The sequence below is a fragment of the Ailuropoda melanoleuca genome, chromosome 4, assembly GCF_002007445.2.
Source record: "Ailuropoda melanoleuca isolate Jingjing chromosome 4, ASM200744v2, whole genome shotgun sequence".
Taxonomy (NCBI): domain Eukaryota; kingdom Metazoa; phylum Chordata; class Mammalia; order Carnivora; family Ursidae; genus Ailuropoda; species Ailuropoda melanoleuca.
The window spans coordinates 55,195,485-55,215,848 of record NC_048221.1 but is presented as its reverse complement, the minus strand read 5'-3'; the positions used below and the strand labels follow the sequence as shown (position 1 = coordinate 55,215,848).

The following is a 20,364-nucleotide window of genomic DNA, read 5'->3' as shown; positions in this document are numbered from 1 at the left end:
ATGGCTGATTTCGTGCTCTGCATTAACCCCAACACCCTACTTGCCCTCGCTCTCTGTCAAATAAATAAAATCTTAAAAAAAAAAAAAAACCCCGCATGCTTTTTTTGCAGCAATAGAAAAACCTGTCAGGGCGCCTGGGTGGCTCAGTCAGTTAAGTGTCTGACTCTTGATTTTGGCTCAGGTCATGATCTCAGGATGGTGAGATCCAGCCTGCTTAAAATTCTCTCTCTGCCCCTCCCCCTGCCTCTCTAAAAAACAAACAAAAAAAAAACCCAAAAAACAAAAAAAACACTGCCACACAGCAGTCTCTCTTTGGGGTCCTGCCTGCTGCTGCTTTGCAGTGTATTCAATCAATTTGTCTCCTTTAAACAAAAAAACTATAATCAAAACAATATAGTACTAACACAAGGACAGACATATAGACCAGTGGAAGAGAATAGGGAGCCCAGAAATGAACCCTTATTGGGGCGCCTGGCTGGCTCAGTCACTAGAGAACGCAACTCTCAAGCCCCACGTTGGGTGTGGAAAAAAAAAAAGAACTCCTACATGTATGGTTAATTAATTTTCGACAATGGTGCCAAGACCATTGAATGGGGAAAGGACAGTCTTTTCAACAAATCATGCTGGGAAAACTGGATAGCCACGTGCAAAAGAAAGAGGTTGGGCCCTTACCTAACACCATATACACAACTCAAAATGGATCACAGAACGATAGCTCAAACCGTACAACTCTTAGAAGAAAACATAGAGGGGCGCCTGGCTGGCTCAGTCAGTTGGGTGTCTGTCTTCAGCTCAGGTCAGCCCTACCTTGGGCTCCCTGCTCTGCGGGGAGTCTCCTTCTCCCTCTGCCCCTCCCCCTGCTTGTGCTCTCTCTCACGCTCTATCAAATAAATACATAAAATTAAAAAAAAATAGGCAGACGCTTAATGACAGTGGCTTTGGCGATGATTTCTTGGATATAACAACAAAGGCACAGGCAACAACAAATTGATCAGCTGGACTTCATTTAAAACTTTAGAAAATCATATATCTGATAAGGGATTAATATCAGAGTTATAAAGAAATCCTACAACTCAATAACAAAACACTGCAATTCAAAAATGTCCAAGGGACTTGAATAGTCATTTCTCCAAAGATAATCAGGTGGCCAATAAGCACATGAAAAAGATGTTCAATGTCATTAGTCACTTGGGGAATGCAAATCCAAACCACCGCACGTCCCTCAGTGTGGCTGTTATACAAAATGATAAGTGTTCACAACGATGTGGAGAAGCTGGAACCCTCGTGCATGCTGAAGGGAACGTATGGTGCAGCGGCTGTGGGAGATATTTAGCCATTCTTCAAGAGTTAACAGAGTTAAAAGTTAAACGTAGAAACACCATATGACCCAGCAGTTCCACTCCTAGGTACAGACCCCAAATCGTTGAAAGCTGGGACTCTGAGAGATACATGCATACGTCATACTCCTAGCAGCATTCTTCACGAGAGCCAAAGGCTGGTAACAACCCAAGCGCCCATCGGCAGGTGAATGGATAAACAAAATGTGATAATTTTACTTCTTTTTATGCTGAATAGTATTCCATGGAATATATACTATTCCACCATAAAAAGCAATAAAATTCTGAATCATGCTCTGACATGGCTGCTCCTTGAAGGCATTATGCTAAATAAAATAAGCCTGACATAGAGGATATGTAACGTGGGATTCCACTTTTATGAAGGGTCTAGAATAGGAAAAATCTAAGAAACTGAAAGTAGAGTAGAAGTTGAGGACGGGGGAATTCAGAACAGGTGAGCTTGGGCTGTCAGACAGTCCTTCCCAGAGCCCAAGCCCCTAGTGTTTATTTCCGACCACAATTCTTAATCAGGGGAAACCCCTAACCCTTGATTCTGTCCCAAGATCCACACAGGAACTGTTAGTGAGAGTTTATGGTTCTTCATTTATGTGGAGCCCACAGTCTGAAGTCCCCATTTGTTGAGGTCTGCGGCTCAGTCCTTTCTCCAGTGCAAGTCTCCATGGTGGGAACTGGTGGTGGTAACACGGGGGCGTCTCCTGGCCAGGAAGCCATAGCATCTCCTGGTTACCACTAAAGTATTAACGTGCATGCTCGTCTTGTTTTGTGTAGATAAAGACTATTGCTAAGGGGAAACTCAGAAGCAGCCACAAAATTGGTGGGCACAGGTTGAGCCATTTAGAAGTTGTTAGAATAGTCACCACCTAACCCAAGGATTCCCATGTTAGGGTATTGGTCATGGAATGGAAGAGATGACACTGGGTCTCCTGCCAACCTCGAGAACATTTCTGCACCACAAGGTTCACTAGAAACACCACACAATCCGCAAACCCACGGCACATCCGTCAGGCTCTAAGAGACCCAAAAAAGGCTTAGCTAAAAGAAATGGAATATTTTAAATTTAAACTCGTAAGTGTGACATCTTCCAGTATCAGGATCTATAGACATTTCCAAACATGGTGAAATCTTACTAAAAGCAACCTAGAATTACAATGGTCTCTATGAGAGACATTCTTATTAGTCGAGATCATTTAAAAGCAAGGGTTCCTGGGGCGCCTGGGTGGCTGAGTTGGTTAAGCGTCTGATCCTTGATTTCGGCTGGAGTCATGGTCATGGGGTCATGAGATGGAGCCCCACATCAGGCTGCATACTGGGCATGGAGCTTTCTCCCTCCCCCAAAACCCCATCCCTGCTTGCACGCTCAAGCTGTCGAAAGAAAGAAAGGAAAGAGAGAGAGAGAAGGGAAAGGGAAGGAAGGAAGAAAGGAAGGGAGGGAGGGAAGGAGGGAGGGAGGGAGGGAGAAAGGAAGGAAGGAAGGAAAGAAGGAAGGAAGGAAGGAAGGAAGGAAGGAAGGAAGGAAGGAAGGAAGGAAGGAAGGGAGAGACGAATTTGGGAGCAGGGGGAATGGAGAGTTACTATTTCACAGGTACGGTTTCTATTTGGGATGATGGAAACACTCTGGAAATAGTGATGATGGCTGCACAACTTGTGAATATACTTAATGCACTGAACTATACCCTAAAAATGATTAAAATCGTAAATTTTATGTTATGCACATTTTATTTTAAAAAGGACATTGTTTATGTAAAAAGGTCGGAGGCAATTACTATCTAAAGTCGACAAACCTGAAAATAGGGCTTAGCCTCACAGAAACCCCACGTCTCCGCGCAAAGGCCACCTCGTTGGTATCAGCCGTCCCAGCCAGCTGCAGCGGACGCTGGCTGTGAGTACTCAAGATCAGACGGCATGCAAGACGAAGGGATATAAACTCAGCTCTCGGGCCAGGTTGAGATCTACCGAGTTCTGAGTTCTGAGCCTTCTGCTTGCAGCTCCCTTGTATGAATCTGCCAGCTTTGCCCTGGAAGGAGGTATTAGCAGAAGGGAAAAGAGAAGGGAAAAGAGAATGCCTTTGGGTGCCCATCCCTCCCCTGTGAAATGGTCCAGGGAAGGGTGATGCGCCCCCTTCCAGGCTTCCCTTTTATCCCAACTTCAGCCTGCTCTCTCCTGTTGGAGTGGCTCCCACTCACGACGGCCATTCCAGAAGCTGGGATGCCCAGAAGCTTGCCCTTTGACCTCTGGGAGCCCCTGGAGCTCATCTCCTTCGGTTGCCAGAGCTTGAGCTGCCAAGGCGGCATTTACACATGTCCCCAAACAGTCATTCTCCCCTCGGTGACGCTTAGACTTGTCTGGAGAGCTAGAATTTTAAAACGTCCTCATGCCAGGGCCCTATCTTCAGCGCTTTGGATTCAACTGGTCTGAGAGAAGGCACTGGTATTTTTTTAAACAGCGTACCAGGTGATCCGAGTGTGTAGTTGAGAACCACTCTTCTGGATGCTGATTCATCCACAGAGGCTTTCGGCTCAAGGCTCCATACAGAGCTAGGAAAACGAGCTGGGAGTCACTGTATTCTAGCATCCCTGGCCCTGTAAGATGACAGGTTGGCAAGAGACTAGTATTAGTGGGCACAGAGGTTTATTTCTATCCCTGCTTTGTGCTTTTCTGTGTAGGAAAAGAAAAACCTCTTTTCCTTTCTTAAGGCCTGAAGTCTGCAGAACTGCTCTTCACATGCCCTTATTGTATGCACACGAGTAAGGTCACGGAGGCAACTGTGACTATCCCAGACCTTCGGGAAGCCTCACCTGGATAGGAAGGAGGCCCGGACTCCCCAGAACAATGTGATCCCTGATCACTGGTGTGCCTGAGCAGGGTGCTGGGTTACCGACAAAGGCAGGTTGTTAATTAGCACATAAGCCAGCCAGAAAGGGGCCCAAGAATTAGTTATAGCTTTTTTGAGCTTTGTTTGGGGATCTCAGGTCTGGGTGTGAGCCAGGTACTGAGACGTGCAGAGCGTGGTGTTCTAGGTGTGATTATGTCTCCCGTGGTTTTATGATCAGGCAAGCCTGGGAAGCACTGGTCCCCAGTGTTCATAGTAACCACTGGGGCTGGCCACATGGATTCTGAAATGGAGAGGCCAGCAGGTGCTTGTCGCGCAGGCTCTGAAGGCAGCATCAGGAACAGTGCCTTCATCCTGTGGTAAGTGGGGATCTGTTAAAAGGTCATTCTGGAGGCTAGCTCTGCTAGCTGCCCCTGCATTAAGTCAGGTGTGCACCGGCTTTCAGTTCATACCCTAGAAGTCATCTTTCAGGTGCCCCAGTATGTATATTTTTAACTCATGGGTTCCTCTGCAGGGGCTAGACAGCTAAAAATCTGTTCTGGGGGTGTTCCAAGTCCAGCAGTTGGCCTTCCGGGCAGGCTTAGATGTGGCTTAGCCTGAAGTGGGAGAGACCACAAGTGGATGCTAGAATATTCTTTCAGCCTCCCAGTTCAAGATCAAAGACAGTGTCAGCTTTGCAGGGCTTCTGTGATAGCCCCGCTAGGATCTGTTGCGGATTGGCAGTTCCCAAAACAGTGTCTTTCCCGGGGCTTTCTTGGGGGAGCGGAGGGGAGACAGGCCCTTTACACAACACCCTCTCAGAACCTCCCTCACTGCAGCCCCGTGGGGGGCAAGTTATCCAGGGTGATCTGTGCCCAGGGCACAAACCCCTGGAGTCTGGCTTCGGCTCCGCCCCAGGGAAACATTAGCAACGTATCAGGAGAACCGTGCTGCAGCCAAGTTCTAACGCAGGTCCTGGATTACCAGTAACAATGCCCAAGGGTCTAAACTCTCCAGCCTTCGGTTAATTCCTTTCCCAAACCTGCCGATCCTCATTAATCATAAGAAGCGCCCCGGCAAAGGAGAGATTCCCATGACCCTCCCGGAACCTACTGCCTGACTCTTCAGAGAAGGCAGTCTGGGCGTCTGCATGTTAATAAGCGTCTGGGAGACACTGGCTCACGGCGTGCTGAGCCGCGCGAGCCGCAGGCGCGAGCAGTCGCTGGCCTGCCGTTGGGAGGCGGGCGCCGGGAAGCTTGCGGGTCTCCGTGGAGACGGGGGCGGGGCCGGGCCGCGGCGGCGGTGACGTCGGGGGCGGGGCGCGCGCCAAAGACTAACGGCCGCGCTGGGCACAGTGCGGGGGCTGCATCCCGGCTGCGGTCACCCGGGCGGGCCCGGCTTCTGACCTCGGGCGGCGGCTGGGCGGCCGGGGGCGGGAAGGAAGGGCGCCCCCCGAGTGCCCGGGGCACCCGTGAAACGGAGGGGCCGCAGGGAGCTACTCCACTCCCGCTCTGGCGAGGCCCTGACCGAGGCTGCTCAACCCGGCTCGGGCCAGGCGCTCAGCGCCGCCTCCCCCAGTATTGAAGGGCCGGGAGCGCGGGAGCCAGCCCCGAACGTCTTTCCCGGGAACCCTCCTCGTTCCGCTCCCAGAGGTCTCCACCGTAGACCCTGGCTTCGGTGGTCGCGTACCTGAACTAGGCCACGTCCTCACGGGTGGTTTAGAACCGTGGCATGGAGGAGGTCTTTCCCGCTCCCCAGATCCCAAGCAGCCCTCAGGCCACAGCGGGCGTGCCCGTCCCGCCCACATGCCCCGCAAGCCACCCCTCCTCGGGCGGCGGGCCGTGCGCGGGGAGTCCGGATGCCCCGCACACGCCAGGGCCAGCCGTCGCGGCTCTTGCACATGCTCCGCTCTGCGCTGGGCTCGGCGAACGGCCGCCTCTCGTTAGTCCTGACAGTTATGTGGGCTGGGGGGACGAGGCCGTCTTCGCCTCCACCACCACCCCAGGCTCTCCAGACACCTAGTTTAATACTTGGGGCAGAAAAGACCAGACCAAACCTCTGTACCCCATGAGGGCCCTTTTTATTACATTTATTCAAACGAATGTTTATTGAGCATCTGTTGTGTGCCAGGTACAGACACCAACCTTAGGGTGGGGCAGAGAAACCAGGGCTATCAACGCAAACACTCCCACGTATGAAGGAAAACATGGAACAGTGATTTGTGAAAGATGCGGAGGGGGGGTTATCCTACTTCAGATGGGGTGTTTAGGGAGGGCTTCCCTGAGGACATTAACTTGATAGCCACAAAGGGACAAAGGCTGTGCAAGTCTGCGAAGAGAAGGAACAGCAGCACAAAGGCACTGCTGTGGTGTGTGGCTTGGCTGTCTGAGGCCAGCAGTGAAGGGGAGCCAGGGTACAGGAGTGAGACCAGCAGGGCTCAGACCACACTTGGCCTTCTGGGCTGTGGGGAGAGGTTTGGATTTTACTCTAAGTGTGATGGGAAGCTGCCCAAGTGTTTCAGCAGGGGTGGGCAGGATCCGATGGGGGCTTGGCGAAAACCTGGCCTCTGTGAAGATCTGGCAACAGGGAGTCCCACTTGGAGGCTTTCTCAACTGGACAGACGAGGGGGTCAGGTGGGGCAAGAGCACTGGACTGGGAATTAGACTTGGAGTATAATCCAAATGGCCTGAGCGGGCCCTGTCTCTTCTCTGGACCTCAGCTTCTTCATGTAAAACGGGGGGTGTGGGGTGCAGGGCAGATGGGACTATGAGACGTGGGCTAAGGATCCTTCCCATTCAATCCCTTCGCGGTCCCAAAGCATTCCTCAAAAGCCACCTCTTTCAAGAAAGATCACTTGATGAGAGGGGAGTAAAGGAAAGGAACCCATTTTCTAAGAGCTATGTCAGGCTCCAGATTAGGCATTGATTTGGCTGGGCTTTTCTTCCCTTCCCCAAATATATTTCTGAACCTAAGGCCAGGAGTTAGATTCATTTCTAGATTTTCATCATTCGATTCTACGCAAGACAGACAAGGTCTTGGAGGCAGAGCGACAGATAGGAAGCAAGCAAATAAAAGCTCATGTAGCTAGAGGAACCTTATGAGAAAAGGAATCAGGATGACAGGATTGAGGGAGCTTGTGCGGACAAGAGGGGGGTGGTCTGGAAGGGGGGCCGGGCAGCAGGATGCCTGGCAGGATGTCCGTGTGCACAGGGTGTGCCCGGTGGAGAGGGAGCCTGCAGGGAGGGCCGGAGCGCTGGGAGATAAAGTCGAAGAGGTCAGCAGGGCCTGAAAGCTGCAGGGCCTGGCGGGGGCCGCTGGCAGGTCCAAGCAGGACAGCAACAAGCTCGGGTTGAACCTGGGGGAGGAGGAGGCCGTGGCAGAGCCAGGTGGCAGGTGGCCGTCGGAAGTGGCCCGGTGAGCCATAATGTCCCCACTCTTCAGGGCCCCTCCTCAGATAATGGCAGTTAGGGAGCAGAGTCTAGGTTGAGGTTGTGCCTCATCTCGGGCGGAAACTTCCAGGGCATCTGTTAACTCACTCTTGACCACTTCAGGATCCCCAAATTGGACAAGCAAGTAACTATGAAATAAAACTCTGTGAGCCTTGCAAAGATCACAGTAGGCTTTCCACTAGGGTTTTCAAAGGTGTCACAACCCTGTGGAGTCCCTGCCCGCTCTGCCAGGTGGCCTAGCAGGCCCAGTGCACACACACTTTTGAGTTGTGACCCGTGTAGGGTTGCTGCTGTGACAGGAAGCACAAGCCTCCCAGCCAGACCTGGGTTTGAATCCCATCTCATTCATTCAACAAATATTTATTGAGGGCCTACTATGTGCCGGGCCCTATGCAGCAGTGAGTTAGACAGGGTCCCTGCTCTTGTGGGGACGACAGGCACAAGACAGGATAATCTCAGAAAGTGATAAGTGGTATAAAGCAAAGTATGAGTGTCTGGAGGTGGCAGAGGGGGGCTACTTGCAATGGAGTAAACAGCAAATTCTTTGCCATCTTTTCTTGGCCGTATATCATCAGGGACATTACCTAACCTCTCCGAAACCTCAGTTTCCTTATCTGGATAGTGGAGGTGGAAATACACCAGCCAGGCACATGCAACCACCCGGGGAACATTCGATTCCTGGCAACTGTGGTACCCGGGCTCCATCTGTTGAGCAGGGGGCCGCAGGCTGCTCTCAGTTCTTCCCCAGGAAGAAAGTTGGTCCACAAACTGAGACTGCTTGTAGGAAAGGGAGATAAAGCTGAGATTCCCTCGCCTGCACCCCAGCCAACAGGGATCTCGCTGCTGCGGAGGCCAAAGCAGGCCGCCCGGGCTGATGGTGCAGGGAGACCTAGAAAGGTGGTTTCTCTGTCAGGTTTTGTCCTGGTGGTCCGGAGCCCCCTCCCAGAACGGGTTTTCCATCCTGCCCCAGCTCCTCGGGCCTCAGACAGAGGATTCTGGAAGAGAGCTGTCAAGCTCTACCACGGGTCTGAGGCCAGGAAACCGTTCTGGCACCAACAGCCTCAGGAAGCCAAGCCCTGCGGGGCAGGCTCCTCAGAGCCGGCACTTCCCACAGGGGCAGAGGCGAGGCTGCGGGGTCCCAGAGCCCCAGCCGGGCCAGCGCTCCCCCTCGGAGCCTGTCAGCTGGCCCTGGGCCAGGGGGAGCCCTAGGACAGTGCCCGGGACACCTCTGTCCCCCAAGGAAAGGAATCCCCCTGAAGGCTTCGGGCTGGGAGCTACCCTCCCCTCACCCCGGCCTCGCCTCCCCGACGCTGGCAGCCCAGCCCCTCTGAGCTGCTCTCCTAGGTCCCCACCCAAGGGTGAGCCCGGTGGGCACAGCTCCTCAGGGGCGCGGCCTGGAGAAGCCGTTTGCCGGCTCCCACCGCTCATTCCCTCTTCCCAACCCTCAGCCCTCGTCCGAGCTCTGAGCGCCTGAGGCCCTGTGCCCACATGGGCTGGAGGGCTGGGCAGAGACCCCACTTCCAAGCCCTGGGACCCTCAGGGCGGGGGAGTCAGGGCTCTGGTGAACCACAGAGCCCAGGGCAGCCAGGCAGACAGGCGGGCGGCTGAGGCGTCTGACAGGGATGAAGAACGGGATACGAAGTTAGAAAAGCTGGCAGAAGGCAGGCCGCTAGACTCGGCCACAGCCCATAGGAGGGGGCATCGGGGGTGGCCCTAAGGAGTGATGGCAGCCCCTGAGATGGGGGTCCAGGGGAGAGCACACATACACAAGCCGGGGGTTCCAAAACACGAAAAGAAAGAAAAACGTATCCTGAGGTCTGAGTACTCCCCCCTTGGTTCATGGAAACAGGCCCCAGGTGGGGAACACCGGGCAGCGGAGGAGGAAATGGGGGTGCGGGGGGAGGGGCAGGCTCTGAGGACAACCTGGCCACAGGTCACCAAAAGTTAACAATTCTCTTTGACAGAGAAACCCCAATTACAGGATGACTCCCGCAGATATTTCTGGGCTAGTGAGGAGAGTCGTGGAAGCACTGGAAGGGCGGGGCACACCCATCAACCGGGCTGGTTAACTAAAGCCAGGCACACGCTGGGGGCCGCTCCGCAGCTATTCCGGAGAACACGCTGCGGCCGGATGTGCTGACCGGACCATCCGGCTTAACAGAGCGAGAGGCACCCCTGCGCCCGCCCATTGGGCCGCGTGCGCCTGCGGGGAGCAGGGAGCGGGGCTGAGGCTTTGTTTTCACTTCGCATCCTTCTGCACTGTTGGGTTTTGGACCACGAATAACTTTACTGATTAAAAACTAATGGGCTTTTAAAGAAATGGGGGAAAAGAAGGTCTGGGGAAAGGCAGGTGACTTACAGCAGAGCCCAGGGCCCCCACCTCCCTTTTCTCCTGCACCTGCTGTCTGCTCGGTTCAGCAGCCTTCACAGCTCTTGGAAAACGGACAGACGGGAGGTGGCTCAATTCTGCAAACAGGTTCAAATCTCCCATCATCCTCAACTCCTATCACCTCTGTGGGCCTTATCTCTAGGTTGGGGATTCTTACTCGACACCCATGGTCCCCAGGTCCCTGGGGTGGAGCCCTCCCTCGAGGCCCATGCAGACGTGTGCACGCGGGCCTCCTGCCCCTTCTCCCCTAATGCAATTCGGAATGAACACAGCACTTTAATGCTGTGTGAGGTCCCACAAGGTCTGGCTTCTTCCCTAATGCACACCACTTACCCCCATTCCTAAAACAATGTGTACCCTAACAGAACCCTTTGAGGGGGTCCTGTTTTGCTGGTGCCCTAAGCATGGGCCGTCTGCACTTAGGAACCAGCCCCCTGGCCTGTCCCATTCTCCCTGCAGAGCTGGGGCCCAGCTCCTCCTTTGGGACCCTGCCGGGCTGGAGGGGCCAGCAGGCTCCCTCCAAGCAAGGCCTCCAGGAACTCCAAGCTCTCTCGGTCCCCACGTATCGCACCCTTTCAGCCTCAGCATCGACGTGTCCACTCCTTTGATCTCTGGCTGCTTCGCCCGGGTTCTTCAGACCCACCGGCCCCTCTGAGCCCACCGCCCAGCCACAGGGGTGAGGGGCCAGGGCCCCCGAACAATGTCCCCATTCAGGGCTTCACAATACACATTTGCATCTTAAAGGCAACCTTCCCCACAGTCTTGCCTGGAGAATTTCCCTTTGTCTCCCCTTAAATGCTGAAAAGTACTTAATGCCTCTCTACGTTTGAAATTCCAAACTAGGCTCTGCCACCCTCCTTCCCAGTCCAGGCCTAGGATGGAACCAGCATCTCAGTTTAACACATGTTTTGGGGAGACAGACTCTTTGGCCCTCAACTGTTACCCTCAGCAGGAAACAGCCAACAGGGCCTTTCCTGGGGAGGGGCCGTCAGGTGGCAGGGCCTCTGAATCCTGTCCCTGAGGCTGGGGACTCCCACCCAGGCCTTCCGAAACCCTCCCAGGTGGAGGTGCCCCCCCGCTTGGGCTGTAGAGCAGATACCCCTTTTACAGATGGTAACACTGAGGCTGACAGAAACACAGGAGCCTTCCCAGAGCCCAGGGTTCGGCATCCTAGACTGAGACTTGCCACCTTCTGCCTGACACCAGGCAGGATTTCTTTGTTTTGCTTCTCGTTCTCCAGAAAGGCTGTATTCTTGCCGGTCTTCCCTTCTCCTGAGGACATCTCAGTTCAGAAGTCCAGACTCAGGCTGCCAAAGCTGGAGGGTCCTGCACACAGCGGACCCCCTTTCACAAACTGGGGAACTGAGGGCACAGTAGTGTGGGGGCAGTGATGGGTCACACGCGAAGTTTGTGGTAGTGCCAGGCTCTAAGCCCAACCAGGAACTCCTGACCTCCAGCCCACCTTCCTGGTGCAGCAGCTGCAGGCAAACCAGTGCTGTCTTCAGGCGGCGGACGGCAGCGAGCAAGGGCGGCAACCGGGCAGGGGGTGTGCCCAGCCCCGGGGTCCAGCGGGGAGCAAGGCAGACCCAACTCTGTTCTTACAGACGCCCAGTACACACGTAAATAGACCGGTTAGGGTCAGATGATGATAAGTGCTATGAAGAAAATCAAGCAGGGCGATGTGATACAGGAATTCTCCAGAGGTATTCGGCCTGGCTGGCTAGGCGGCTACCCTGGAGAGGATCTCGAGGATTGAGATAGGAGTAACTGCTGTCAGCCACACAGCAAGTGCAAAGGCCCTGAGGGCCCCCCCCCAGCCACGTCTGTGTGAGGAACTAAAAGGCTGGTGTGGCTGAGTGCAGACTCATCCTAAATCTGATGAGAAGCTGCCCGAGGCCCTTCGGCAGGGAGGCGGGGGATACAGGAGATCAGACTTCCGTGTTAGCCGCTCCATCTGCTGCTGCGTGGAGAGGTTTGGAGGACCCAGAGGGGAAGGGTGGAGATCTCGGGGGCTTGGGGAGGACCCCGTTTTGGGAATAGATGTGACCGGAATCGATAGGTTCAATGAGAGAGTAGAGGAGAAAAGAAATCGGGGCCAAGTCTGTGCTTTGGGGCTAGAACTGTCTGTGAACCCTCGGGGAGGACCAGGTTTGCAAGAGAAGACAGAGTTCTGTTTTAGCTGTCACCCGGAGACAGACGTGCTTGGACATCCCAGTGGAGTTAGCGGCAGGTGGCCGGCGGCCAGTCTGTCCGTCAAGAGAGACAGGAATGAAGGCTGACATAAACGGGGTGTCATCAGTGTATGGATGGTGTTTGGAGCCCCAGGACTGGAGGAGGAGCTCACCTAAGGGGAGAGGACCCACCTACCCACCCTGATTCTGCCCCCCAGCGTAACTCCAAGACTGGCCTGGCCTGGGGCTGATGCGGGAGGGGGTCGTCTCTGCTAGGCCCTGGCCACTTCCAGATGTTTCTTTCTTCAAATTCCATCATTTTTTTTCGTTACTTGAGGACGTCCCCACCTACGTTTCCTTAGAGAAGTGACGGGGGGTGGGGGGCTGGGGAGTGTGGGGTTTGAGAAGCATCCCTGAAGGCTGGCAGAACTCCAGGCCTAGAATCCTGGCTAACTGGACAAAGCCACTATCCTCCGTCCCCCAAGCCTGTGTCCTTATGGGTAAAACGAGGCCAGTGGGATGAAGCCACTTAGTCTCTGCCAGTTCCCAAAGCCCTAGAATCCGTCTCCTGGAGCCCTGCTTCACAGGTCCACAGGCAGCAACCCCCTGCCCCCAACAAAAGCACCCGCTCTACCCATAGGCCAAGGAGCCCACCAGGGCTGATGTGGACTCTGAGCCCTGTCTTCTGCGTCCTCCCAGTGGCCTGAGTCACACTGCCCTGCCTCATGTGTCCACTCCCTCAATTCCTTCTCCTCTCCACAGCCAGGCCTCCCCCCGGGGCTGGAGAACCTTCCATCTGTCCCACAGTGGCCACACTCCCCAAACTGACCAGGTGCTGGGAGTCTGGCCCATTTAGAGGGGTAACAGTTCCCTCAGGCCCTGTTTCTTCTGCCCCCAACCAGGGTGAATCTTCAGATTTTTTTTTAAAGGAAAGCTGAAATCTGGACACATTTTTATCTGAAATCACCTGATTTTTCAATCCTGGACATAATTTACTTGTTTTGTTTTTAAAACACTGGGCAAAACAGGCAGATTCCAGCCAGAGGGTCTCGGAAGCTAGAAGCTTGCCAGTCTCTCCAGCTCTGCTGAACCTGTCCACTCTGCTGACGGATCTACCCACTTTCTGAATGGGCCGCATTGTCACACACCAGCCCTTCTTTCTTGAAACTCTCTCCTCCTTAGCTTCCATGACAACAGCCACACCGGGTTCCCTCCTTCCTCTCTGACCGTTCTTCCTCTGTCTCGCATGGAGCACCCCTCCCTTTCCTACCATTTCCACATCCTCCTCTTCCCTGCACAATGACCTGGGAAGACACCCCTGACCCAGCCTGCTGCTGCAACCAGCTCCAGATTCACATTTCCAGCGACCTTCTCTCCGGGATGGCTGGACAAATACCAGTCTGAGGGTGCCCTTGCTGCCCATGCTGGGGTGCCACCAGGGGCATCACCCTCTGCTCTTGCTCTGACCTTTCCGAGACCAAGCTCAAGCCCCTCCGGGCCAGTCACCTGGCTGCCTCCCCCTCCAGTTGGTCTCCTGGGGCCAGCTCTCTTCCGGGGGTCCTGTTCCCGCCCCAGCTCCGCGCACCCTGGTCCACCATGCTAGGGCCGCCATACCCACCTTCCTGGGGTGCCCTCTACTCCGTCTCGGATGGCTTCTGCTCCTGAATAGAAAGTCCTCGGCGGCTGCAGCAGCCCCTCTTACTGCTTCTCTCACCGCACGACATCCTCCGCGTCGCCCAGCCTGCGCATGCTTCCCATTTCCGGAGCCTGTGGTTTTTGCGCAAGCCACGCGGTCTCTGCAACACCTTTCTGCTCCCCAGCTGCCCCCGGGGTTCAGCCAGTGGCACTTTCAGAAACCCACCCCAATCTCTGCTAGGAGATTCCTGATGGTGTCTCCTCACCTTGGCTGAGGTCTTAGGCCAGCAAGGTTTTCCTGGCTTGACACACAGTTCACTGCGGTGGGGGGACGGGGTCCTCCTTCCTGGGAGAGGGGCTTGGCCTTCTTGGCAGGGACCTGGACTTATCTTCCTTCTCCTATAGGCTGTACTCACTGCCCTGAGGGACGAAGCCCTTCTCTGGCTCAATGCCACTGACCCCCCCCTCAAAAAAAATCCACCCCGGTCTCACCTTTCCCAGCCTCGATTTCCTCCTCTCCTGGGCCTTATTCACTAGTTTGTCTGAGGGGCAAATGGGGTCTTGTGCCTGCTCTGGGAAAAGGGTGCAAGCGGACAAGGGCCTCTTGGGGTAGAAAGCCTAGAACGCCCCCCCCCACACCCCCTTTCCGGACTTCACGGCCTCCAGCTCTCTCCACCCTGGAACCCCAATTTTCTACCGTCCCGTCCCAGTCCCATCCACCCCGCCATGTTCGAGCCTAAAATCACCTACTCCAAAGGGATCAGCTCTCCTCCCGACGTGTCTCCCCATGGTCTCAGCTTCCCCAAGTAGAGGCTTTTTTGGCTTCGAGAAAGACTGTTCAGCGCCTCCTCGGCACCAGTTATGCCGCACCCCGCCCAGCTCAGAGCTGCCAGACTCGCACAGGCCCCCGCGGACGACTTCTCCTGGTACCAGGGGAGCGGGAGCTGGGAGAGCAGTTTCCAGGACCTGCTTTTCACCCCCCTTCCCGCAGGACGGGGAGGGGGAGGGCTGCAGCACCTCTCCTCCCCCATCCCGTCTGAGAACTCCTTCGGGGGTCGCTGCCCAACACTCGCTCCAGCAGCTGCACCGCGGAACCGCCATTTGGCTTTGGGGCGACCGGTGGCGGCTACTTGCGCACCACAAAATGGGGCACTTGGAGCATCAGCGCCAGTTGGGGGGTGGTAAGGAAATGTCCGCCGAGAGACACCTGCGGTCGTCCCCCACTTCCTCCCGGCGGTGCCCAGGCCGGTGAGGCAAAACAAGACCCCGGGCGCGCAGCTGGAGGGCGCCTCCAGCCGCCGTCCCCTTGGACTCGGGCGGAGACCCCCCTCGAAGATGTCCTAGCACACTTCACATTGCCCCAGCCGACCACGTGAGGGCGTGCCCTGTGTTAGTTCGGACAAATTAAAGCTCGTCCTGCGGGCAGGCCAGGGGCCCCCTGACCGCGCTCAGGGCTTGGGTGGCCGTGGCGCACTCTTGGCTGCCGGCCGCAAAGCTCCGGGCCGCTCGGCCTCCCCCGGGGCCCGCGCTATTCGCCCCCAAACCGGGTGCCCCCCTCCTCTCACGCTCCCGCAGCATAGGGTGCACCCCTCCGTTCCCCTTTACCGAGCCCTTCCCGGGCGCAGGCCGCCTCTCTGCTGCGCCGCAGGCTCGGGCCCTGTCCGGGGCGCTCGGCCGTGGTCTCGGTGGCGCCCGGGAGGCGCGGGCCGGGAAGCCAGCGGCCGAGGAAGGGGCTCCAAGAAGCACAAGTTGGCGCTGGCTCCAGACCAGGCTGTTGTTGTTCTCAACGTGGTCCGCCATGGAGCTATAAAGGCGGAGCGGAGCGCCCTCCTCACCAGAGCGCAGCGCGCACGCCCAGCGAGCTTTGGCGACGGCATTGGTAGCGGCAGCCGCGGCGCTCACTTGGCCGATTTCCCCGCTTCGGCTGGGTCCCGGCTCCGGCCCTCTCCGCCCCGACACCCCCCTCCGCTCCGGCTCCAGCTTCGGCTCCGGCTCCAGCTCCAGCTCCAGCTCCGGCCCCGGCCCGGGATCCCCCGCTCCGGCCGGCCCGGCCCCCGCCCCAGCCCTGCCGCCCGGCCCCAGGCCCGGCCGCGGCNCAACAAGAAAAAGAACCAGCCGGGCAAGTACAGCCAGCTGGTGGTGGAGACGATCCGCAGGCTGGGCGAGCGCAACGGCTCGTCGCTGGCCAAGATCTACACGGAGGCCAAGAAGGTGGCGTGGTTCGATCAGCAGAACGGGCGCACCTACCTCAAGTATTCCATCAAGGCGCTGGTGCAGAACGACACGCTCCTGCAGGTGAAGGGCACCGGCGCCAACGGCTCGTTCAAGCTCAACCGCAAGAAGCTGGAGGGCGGCGGCGAGCGGCGCGGAGCCACGGCGGCCACCACCGCCCCGGCGCCCGCCGCGCACCAAGGCCAAGAAGGCGGCCCCGGGCGCGGCCGGCTCCCGGCGCGCGGACAAGAAGCCGGCCAAGGGCCAGAAGCCCGAGAAGCGCTCGCACAAGAAGGGCGCCGCCTCCAAGAAGGACAAAGGCAGCAAGGCTAAGAAGGCGGCGGCCTCCGGGGGCAAGAAGGTGAAGAAGGCGGCCAAGCCCAGCGTCCCCAAGGTTCCCAAGGGCCGCAAGTGAGCGCGCCGGCCTGCCGGGTGTTCCCGGCGTTCGGTTTTTCTACCCCAAGTGTATGTAGGTTTTGTACGGTTGTCCGGCCGGGCCGCCGCCGCCTGCTCTGAGCCGCACGGCGGGCCCCGGGCCCGCTCCATCCCCTCTCCGCTTCCCCTCCCCCGCCGCCGTAGCCTTTTTTGTTGTTGTTTTTGCTTTAGATTTTTGAAACGGCCTGGCGACGCCCCTATTGGCTCTCGCCCTTGGCAACGGCCGTCGCCATGGTTACCGGCCCCTAGGCGCCAATGGCCGCGGCCGCGCCTGCCCGCCCGGGCGGGGGCCGCGGGGTGGCCGGGCCCTGGTGTGCGGGGACCCGGCTGCCGCTCCGCCCTTCCCCACTCCCCATCCTCCGCCTTTGGGTGCGCGACAAACAATCGCTCGGGGCGCGGGCCGCGCGGCCTTCCCTTCATCCCGCCGGCCTTTTTGGGGCACAATAAATTGTTTAAACCTTTGAACCGTTCTCGTTTTCTTCCGAGTGGAGTAGGGATGGGCGCTGTCGGCGCGCGGCTTGGGTTGGATGGGGTCCCAAGGGTCCTGGGCTCCCCGGATGTTAGCGAGGTAGGCCTGGAGTACTCCGCACGGGGTGGTAACTGCGGGGGAGGGGGCGGCTGGCTGATCCCGGAGAGAGCCTCAAGGGACGGATCTCCTGTGAGCTGGAGGTGGAAAGATGCTGGAGATCGGCTGGTCGGGCTCCCGCTAAGGGTTGGGGGGAGGGGACAGCCCTGGCTTTTCGGGGTTTGCTGGTCAGGGCCCCTCAGCACGTACAAAGTCACAGGCTTGGGCCTTTGCAGAGTTAGTCTGAATTCACTGAGATTTTGTGTTGATGCGATGAGGATATTGGAAATGTGGAGGCCTTGGGCTTTGGCTCACAGCACAGCCCGAGGTGTGGCCTGAGGAAGGCATTGATCCTCAGCTTGTTGGCTGATCTGGAGTGCACACGGGACCAGAGGGTTATTGGACAAGTTGGGAAGAATGATCTCAGCCCCGATGTCCAGTATATGTGATAGTTGTACTTAAGACCAGTTGAGCCCATGACGGGTGTTCTTATGAAGACAACCCTGCAAAAGGAAGGCTCTGGGGCAGGGGGAAGCTAGGGAATATTCTAGAACAGTGGGTATGTACATGTACCAAGTTGGGTAAGCCTCGGCTAGCGGTGGGTGACAGATGCAGATGATCTCTGTTAGAGACTAGGTGGTGGGGGAAAGGGCAGTGGGGGAGGGGAGGGAGCATCACTGGAGAATCCCCCCTGGCTTGCTGGTATCCCTGACCCAGGCCTGGCAGGCACTACCCTTCCCCAGCGCACACAGTGGGGTCACAGGGCAAACCCTTCCCCACAGGGTAAGTGGCCACTCCATGTGGTCTTTCAGTTTTTTTAAATCTTGCTGGGTCTCCCTGCTGCCCGCTGCCTCCTGCCTCTGGGAACTGCAGGGCCCAGTGCCAGCATGAGTCTTCCCTGCCTTGTTCTGGGCTGGGCTGTGAGGGAGGACGCAGTGGTGGGCAAAACCAGCACAGGCTCCCGCCCTGCCCAAGCGTCCCTGCCAGTGGAGAAGACCAAGTCACAGCCAGGTCTCTCTGCCCATCCTTGCTGTCTAGGCAGAAGGTTTGAGAACAGGATGAACCACCCCTCCCCCCCAGTATGGAGCCCTGTGACTGACGGCAGTAGGGGGGCCTGTCACTGGGGCAAAGGAGGAAATGGGATGCTAGCCTTGGCTGCTACTGTTCTGGTTCTGGGCAACCATGTGCATCCAGGAGACAGGGGCTGACATGTCCACCCACCCTGCCAGCCCATGTCCTGGCCACTTGCTGGTTAGTAACAGTTTCCTCCATTCTGCAGCATTGGGGGGGGTGCCCAGTGCCCTGCTGCAGAGCCATGGTGCCAGCCCACTCCTGTCCCACACTGCCTGCAGGCCAGCTAATAGGCCATCAGCAGCTAGAAGCCAGGAGAGGCTTCAGCCTACCCGGAATTCTGGGGGATGGTGCTCCTGACCAGCTGACTGTGATCCCTCAGATTCCATCCCCAGCCCCTAAATTAGAAACCCAAGCCCAAATGCCACTTAGGCTCACCCCTCACCCCAGTTGTCCAAGTCGCAATCTGAGGTACTCAGGTTGTAAGAGGGTTGAGAAGGGCTGCTACAGGGGCCCTGGGCACATGGACACCGCACCTTCTGTGCAAAAATCACATGGAGTGTCATCTCTTCCTCTGAGCCCCTCCTAACCAGAGGCCCCCATCCCCGACCGTCTGTCCCTTGCGACATCTCGTGAGCACCATAACCCCAAAGTGCCCTTCAGGTCCCTTGTATTCCACGCTGCCTTTCCCTATTTCCCACCCAAATCCACCCTTTGTCGCTCATACAGTCTGGAGCTTTGGTGCTGCTGCCCGCACCTCTCTCCTGTCCCCCTCTCCATTCCTTGCACACTTGGGGCCCTGGCTGGCTGTCTCCATCTTGAGACCTGCCTGTTCCAGGAGCACTGGCGCTCCTGTGGACCAGCCCACCATGGGGCAGGCCTCTCACTCTTCTGATAATAAGGAACACGGTCATATTTTTTCTGGGGACCCAAGCTACCCTGCTCTCAAGCCACCTGGCCCTGGAGATCTGACTCTCCATTCCCAGGAATGTTCATGTGACTGAAGACCTGGCCAGTGAGTGTTCAGTTGTTCACTTTGCCACAAACATTGGATCAGATATAGGTCTTGACCTCAGTGAGTTCAATGAGAGTCAATCCTGGGACTCTTCCTGGAGCTACCGAGAAAGAGGTGCTCTCTCCCCCGGTAGGGACAGGGGGCCAGAGTTGTCAGTAGTCATCTTTGTCAATACACCCGGAGAGCCCATCTGAAAAAGGAGCCAAGACAGAAAGTTGGAACCACGAAGTGGAGAGACAGATACCTGAGGACATTAACAGAGCCTCTGGATCCAGCCATGCCTGAAGATAGTTTAGACGTGACTGCCACAATGCTTTTTATGCTGGCTCATTTGAATTGGTTTTTGTCACTTGCAATCTGGTCTCTCATTCCTTTGACTCACTTTACCCTCCCGTGCTCACATCCTGGACCTTGTCATTCCTTTAAATTGTTCTTCTGAAAGGGCTTTCCCAGTGTCCCACTGTCTACCCACAGGCCTCTCCCGTCCTCTCTTCTCAGGGTGCTCACTAGACCCTTCAGCTGAGCTGCACTTCTGCATGGGTCCCACGTCACTGACCTGACCTGCACCCCAAGTTGGAGAATGGATGGCTGTGACTTGCCCCATGTGAGGCCTTGGTGTGTGCCAGGCACTCTGAGGAAGGCTGCCCAGGCCACATCTCAGCCTTGTGACAGCCCCAGTGGGGAGGATGTTCAAAAGCTGGGCTTGAGGGTTTGGTGCTGAGACTGGGAAGGCTGTATTTTCTGCCATGACCCCCTACTCCGCTCCTGCACGGGGCTGGGGAGCTCAGGACCCGCCGTCAACCTCCTGTGTCTCTTAGACCTCACCGAGGAGCCTCAATTCCAGGTGAACACTAGAGGCACAGGATACTGTGAGGTTCTGGAGGAGGATGTCCTGGGGCAGGCGACCCCGGTGCCAGGAGGAAGCAAAGGACCACGTGTATTGGCTTGTCTGTAAAATAGGGGCTTAGCAATGGCACCAGCCTGGGCTCCTCTCCACATCCCCTGATAAGGAGGGGAAGGGGGTTTGGGTGGGACCAGGTCTCCAGAGGCTGAGATCAACGTTCCAGGTCTGGTCCACGGTGTCTTTTGGTCTGGGCAAGATTATTCTCCCTGTGCCTCCCCTTCCTTACCTATAAATGGAGCCAAGAAAGATTTCTTTTACTCACCCATCAGCTAACCAGGGGGTGGGAACACACTGCCTCTAGTCAGAGTCTCCAGGTTTCCCCACAGCCCCCTGCCCCCGGGGTGTAGCGTAC

At 56.7% G+C, this 20,364-nt stretch overlaps 2 protein-coding genes across 2 annotated transcripts; one reads left to right on the top strand and one right to left on the bottom strand.

Moving 5' to 3' along the window:
• Positions 1-5,361: 5,361 nt before the first annotated feature.
• On the bottom strand, positions 5,362-15,855 carry LOC117801939. Its single transcript, XM_034658868.1, has 3 exons — positions 15,417-15,855; positions 14,562-14,734; positions 5,362-14,231 (listed from the first exon to the last, which is right to left on the bottom strand). The coding sequence occupies exons 1-3, from the start codon at positions 15,609-15,611 to the stop codon at positions 13,811-13,813; spliced, it is 789 nt and encodes a 262-aa protein (XP_034514759.1). The 5' UTR covers positions 15,612-15,855; the 3' UTR covers positions 5,362-13,810.
• A 14-nt stretch (positions 15,856-15,869) lies between these two features.
• LOC100482999 (histone H1.10) lies at positions 15,870-16,922 on the top strand (the record flags this gene model as incomplete). The annotated part of the gene is given in 2 exon segments (XM_011222962.2): positions 15,870-16,220; positions 16,222-16,922. Coding segments are annotated over 2 exon segments (567 nt in total), but the record flags the coding sequence as incomplete, so codon positions are not given.
• Positions 16,923-20,364: the final 3,442 nt, after the last annotated feature.

Bases quoted from the DNA above. Each gene is read 5' to 3' on its own strand.
- LOC117801939 (XM_034658868.1), bottom strand. From the start codon at position 15,611: ATGGCGGACCACGTTGAGAACAACAACAGCCTGGTCTGGAGCCAGCGC. The intron at 14,735-15,416 runs GTAAAGGGGAAC...CCCTGGTACCAG, and splicing joins CTGCGCCCGGGAAGGGCTCG to GAGAAGTCGTCCGCGGGGGC. The intron at 14,232-14,561 runs GTAGGTGATTTT...TTCGTCCCTCAG, and splicing joins GGAGAGCTGATCCCTTTGGA to GGCAGTGAGTACAGCCTATA.